This window comes from Sinocyclocheilus rhinocerous, unplaced genomic scaffold (genome assembly GCF_001515625.1).
Source record: "Sinocyclocheilus rhinocerous isolate Xijiao unplaced genomic scaffold, SAMN03320098_v1.1 scaffold3470, whole genome shotgun sequence".
Lineage (NCBI taxonomy): Eukaryota > Metazoa > Chordata > Actinopteri > Cypriniformes > Cyprinidae > Sinocyclocheilus > Sinocyclocheilus rhinocerous.
The window spans coordinates 291,361-296,437 of NW_015655997.1; the positions used below are offsets into that span (position 1 = coordinate 291,361).

The 5,077-nt window shown below is 39.6% G+C and overlaps 2 protein-coding genes across 3 annotated transcripts in view; one reads left to right on the plus strand and one right to left on the minus strand.

The window, feature by feature from the left end:
* Positions 1-2,377, minus strand: part of LOC107719095 (heterogeneous nuclear ribonucleoprotein U-like) — a 7,854-nt gene extending 5,477 nt beyond the window's left edge. The window contains exons 1-2 of one of the 2 annotated variants that reach the window (XM_016526430.1): positions 1,683-2,377; positions 519-633 (exon numbers count right to left, since the gene is read on the minus strand). In XM_016526430.1, coding sequence (XP_016381916.1) covers positions 519-633; positions 1,683-2,145 — 578 coding nt within the window. In that variant the 5' untranslated portion in view covers positions 2,146-2,377. The remainder of the gene's footprint in view (positions 1-518; positions 634-1,682) is intronic. The other variant, XM_016526431.1, reaches the window with a different exon arrangement.
* A 1,320-nt stretch (positions 2,378-3,697) lies between these two features.
* Positions 3,698-5,077, plus strand: part of LOC107719102 (kinesin-like protein KIF26B) — a 23,852-nt gene continuing 22,472 nt past the window's right edge. Inside the window, exons 1-2 of the mRNA XM_016526438.1 lie at positions 3,698-3,803; positions 3,950-4,294. Coding sequence (XP_016381924.1) covers positions 3,753-3,803; positions 3,950-4,294 — 396 coding nt within the window. The 5' untranslated portion in view covers positions 3,698-3,752. The remainder of the gene's footprint in view (positions 3,804-3,949; positions 4,295-5,077) is intronic.

The window sequence follows — 5,077 nt, forward strand, 5'->3', positions numbered from 1 at the left end:
AAAGGGGGGGGGGGGGAAACACTCAAGAAAAAATAAATAAATAAAAATACAAACGACGAAGGAACGTATGAAGATTTAAACAACAATTTGCTTCATTACCATTACTTAACCGCCCCATTACGCCATGATAAACTTTGCGATATAAACTCTACGTCACTGGCCCTCCCCTGCCATGACAGAAGCCGCATCTCATGCTATCGTCATTGCTTTGTTCGCTGCCTGATTCGCCACACGCGCATACAGTCAGCCTAACAGTGTGAGTGTGTGTGTTTAACAACAACATATACTGTTTTTCCATCAGAGCACTCTTTGAAGTGTAGTTTCATGATCTTACTGAAGGTAAGGTGTTTTGTATTAGCCAGGAATGACCCTCAACAAAATTTTATTTTAGTTAAGAGGTAGATGAGGGTTGTATTTTTCTAGGTAAGGCATTGGCACTTAAAGCCAATATATAATATATATATATATATTAAAAGTGGCACTTCGGGGATAATGAAGGCCATTGCTTCCATCCTTACCGGCTGTATTTGCTTTCTTCAATAAATTCAAAGTAGCCCCTTCCATGTTCCTCCCGGCGTCTCTTAACACCCTTCTTATTCTTCTGATCAGCACTGATGTCTTTGTCCGCATCCCCTTTGAAAATAAAACAAACAGTAATGAAATGCCCGGACGTGTTGGACCTTGGGTTTTAAGGGTGGCCCACACGACAGGAGTGCTCGGACTCAACCAGAGCTACAAAATGAACCGACCACCTCTGATCAGACAGAATATTTTGCTTGGTTATGTCATTCAGGATTTAAAATGCAAGCACTGATCTGACTGCATAAACCAAACCAGACAAAAACGAGGGTGGGTGCAATTACTTTTGTTTAATTGTGTTTTAAAGTGCTTTTCTCTCAAATGTAATGCATTCACAGTCAAAAAAACAATACGTGTTTTTATATATATACTGTAGCTGGCTTACCAGCCAATGCTCACATCTTTAACAACAAATAACCAGCGAACACCGTCAACACGTAGTATCCTGAACTGACCTTGCACGGAAGTAGATGGCGCCTTCTAGCAACCTGAACCGAAACTAATATATGTCCCTTTCTTTCGACGCTTTTTAAAATAATTTTTCGCCGTTTTATAGTAACGTTACTCCTAATCCTATCACCCGCTGAGAATGCATTAATTTCACTATACCCCGCACTTGTTCATTGTCTGCCGTAAGGTTTTCTGCATAGCAACGTCCACACGAGGGCGAGCCGCCTCATAGCATGCAGCGAGGCCATTCTCTCGCCAGCCAAATCGCGGTTTCTGAAACTAGCTAAACCGACCAAAACAACGCGATAAAGCATATAAAGCCGTTAATTGTACATTAGAGTTTAAAATATACCTTTAACCGTATCAAAATATAAACAATAGCAACAAACTCCTAAAGACAAAAGGCTCGCGCGGGTGATTAGACTAGCTTTGCTAACACGGCTTAAAACAAAGAAACCCTCAAAATCCTAAACTCACTAACTCAATTTAAACTCTAAACCACAAACTAGCGCGTGAACGACCGGATTAGCACGTTAGCTATCTACACAATAGCCACCGGTTAGCCGTTAGCCACCTCTGCTAAACGATGATCTCACCGGCTTCAAAGCCCACGTGAACACGATACTCCCGGCGTTTCAACACAAAAAACTCACCCTCTAATGGATGAGATTCAGGCTCACCATCTTCATCGTCGATTCTGTCTATGATCTCGTCGTCTTCGTCGTCCTCCTCTTCTTCTCCATCGAGGGCTTTGTCCATTTCCACGCCGGCGTCCCCATCCTCCTCCTCTTCGCCCATTTCATCGTCCTGACCATCACCCACAACAGCGGCATCACCCCCGTCTCCATTTTGCTCCTCGGCCTCCATGCTCTCGCCCTCCAGCTCTTCTTCACCCATGTCTTTTTTTTCGACTGCAACACCGTTTCCCTCGGCCTCCTTTTCTTCTGTTGCTTCTGCCGCGGCAGGGTTTTCCTCTTCGGCCTGGGCCTCTGCATCGAGCGCGGCCTGCAGCCGCTCCATAAGCTCGGCCTTCAATCCCTTGTCGGAAAGCTGGCGCTTCTTCAGCTCGTCCTTCAACTCGTTCACCTTAAGCTTTTTTACGTTGATTTCACTCATGTTGTTGTTTTAGTGTAGATGGACTATAAAAAAAACTAAAAGATTCGATCGTTAGAATATTGCAATCCAGGGAGAGCCGACGGCCGCTTTGCTTCTCTGAATTGCGCACAGCCGCGGTGATTCTGCGTCTGTTCACCGGCAAAACAATTCAATGGCGCCTTGGGTGCTAGACCCCTCCCAATGCAACAGCATCGAGGAAAATGGGCGTGTTCAACCGTAATAACCCTCCTAGATGCTTACGACCAGAGTCTACTCATTTTCGCTCGTGAATTCAAGATGATTTACTGGCATTGTGAAATCCTTTAATGAGCACACATACACATACAAACGATATAATGACCTTTCTAAATGTCACTCTTATGAATTGTATTTTTATAATATAATTATTATAAAATAATAATTATATTATATATCATAAGCCTCTCAATGTTTACCTAGGTAAATATATAGGTAAACCTGTTAAACCTACCTGTTCTTTTAACCGGGAATTACTTCAAATAAATAATTGTTGGCTATGCAAAAAAAAAAAAAAGGTAAAATCAAAGTGTTTAGTTGAATACTATAGTCATATATATATATGTTCAAATATGATGCTGCATGTATGACAATCAATAGTTTTTCAACAATTAATTTGCGTGAACATTTGGGCAGCATTATGCAAATCTTCCCACATCTTGACCTAGACATGTGGGGGCGTGTTAGACCGAGCCGTTTTAGGTAGGCGTGGTTGACTCTTAACTTTTATAAAGAATATCTCTTTGGACTTGAGACTTTAGTCTTTGCAACTTTACAGATCTTCTTTATGCATCAAGAGCTTGTAACACTCCAAAGAGAAAGGAAAAATTGAAATCGCGTCATATGACCCCTTTAATTGTTGAAAAACGATTGATTTATGCACCTTTAACAAAACAGAAAAGTATTTTATCTCAGAATTCACAACACATCCTAATAGCTACACAATTATAATTTTTCATCACACACAGTCATTAAAATTTATTGTGCTGTGATGATACAAATACACTAAAAACACTCATGTTCAATCTTTGCAGTGACTTGGAATAAATCCGCATGTGGGCAGCACTGCCGTTTGCAGATGTAAATGTTAGTCGATGGGTGGCGCTATCTCATGATCGAGCTCACTATACGGTAACCACAGCAGTGTGTTTGTGATCTCAATTCCTTAGAGCAATGACAAGTGGGTGGTACTGTAACGGAGAACAAAAAAGATGAAGACATAATGCAACAACAACCCAAGGATGAATTTGAAAAGCTTTTTTATCGTATATACCTTGCTTGCACAGTTTCCCTAAAGAAAGCTAAAACTTAATAATGGGCATTAAAAACAACGGCAACTTACAGAACGGCTCGCGAGGAATTATTTAATTCAAGGACTTTTTGCGTAAACAGAAATCAAATATTTACTTTTACTCACCGGATCACCAAGTTCTCCAAGAACATAAAGAACGAAATCACTGCATGTGCCACGAGCACATCGCGTCTCAGTCTTTTCCAAGTGAAGTCAGCTTCTTCTTTTTTTTGTTATTAATGGAAACTTCTTGTGGAGGACGCGTTGAGATAATTTTATTGAACCTCTATTTATTCAGAATATGAAGAATCAAACAGGATACTGTGAAACAACAGGCAGTGAGCGGTTCATGGTAAGTAGGTGACTACTTCTATATGGCTGTAAGTAATAGGCTATGCATCATTTGTTAGGTCAGCTGTATTCCATTATGACTAAATATGATTCATATTGAGTTGAATATTAACTACAAGTACTACGTGTATATATATTTATTTACAGATGACCAACGTTCAAATGGGTCCCGTGTTCAAGGGTCACGCAGCGCAGAAGGAGCGTCTCCCGCCCGAAGGCGCTGGCTCTTCAGCAGATGATTCCCATGCAGCACCTTGGACAGGGTTCGCGGGCTCCCTCCCGACACCCCTCACTAACTCTCTTCTACGGTCAAAATGGTCCAAAGAATCGTTAAACGGTTACCCCCCTGAATACAACTCCATCAAGTCCACTGGGACGAAAAGAGAGACGTTATTCGACACAGGACATTTGTGCAAAAAGTGCATCTCTCATTTCAATGTCTTCAAAATGGAAGCGTTAAAACAAGCAATTGACGGAAATCTTTATACCAAAGTAAGTGTATTCTTTAGCCTATATCATCAATTTGCGTACATTTAGGAAAGATTATCGTGCATTTTTATGCATTTAGAGCTGCAAACAAATTCAGTTTTCTTGTGTGGTATTTAGTGTACTGCTGCATGCGTGTCCACCCCATCAAGAGTCTGTCTCATATTTCAATTACATATGAGGCGCATGTTTTTTTTCCTTCCCTTGAAACGAATTTAAATCGATTAGCTTTTGCAGTTGGTCTGTGATTCATGTGACACTCGTCTAGCCTTGATTACACTGGAATATAGGGTATAATGGGTGGGATATGAAAACTCAGTTCCTACTGAGAACAATAAAGTAAATTACACTTTAATGTGATCAGCTGGGACAGAGATGCATTTGCGGATGCCATGTGTCCCAGTATTTGGTGGTGGGAGAAACAGATTAGTGGTGAACTACTTTTTTTCTAGTTAACTCAAAATCTCTTAATATATTAAAGATGTATTGAGCAATTACTTTATTTAAGATAAAGATAGGATGGGATTATCAGGGTTATTATAATTAACTAAAACTGAAACTAAAATTAAAACCATTAAAAAATTATTTTGTTACTTGAAATAAAATAAACGTTAACTGAAATAAAAAGAAATATAAAACGTTTTATTTTAGCTAGTTACCAAGGCAACATATCTCATTGTAATTTAGTTTCACTTATTGGTGTACTAAAACAACAAAATCTAAAAATGAAATAAAATTAATAAAAACTATATATATACAGTATATATATACAGTATATATATATCTATA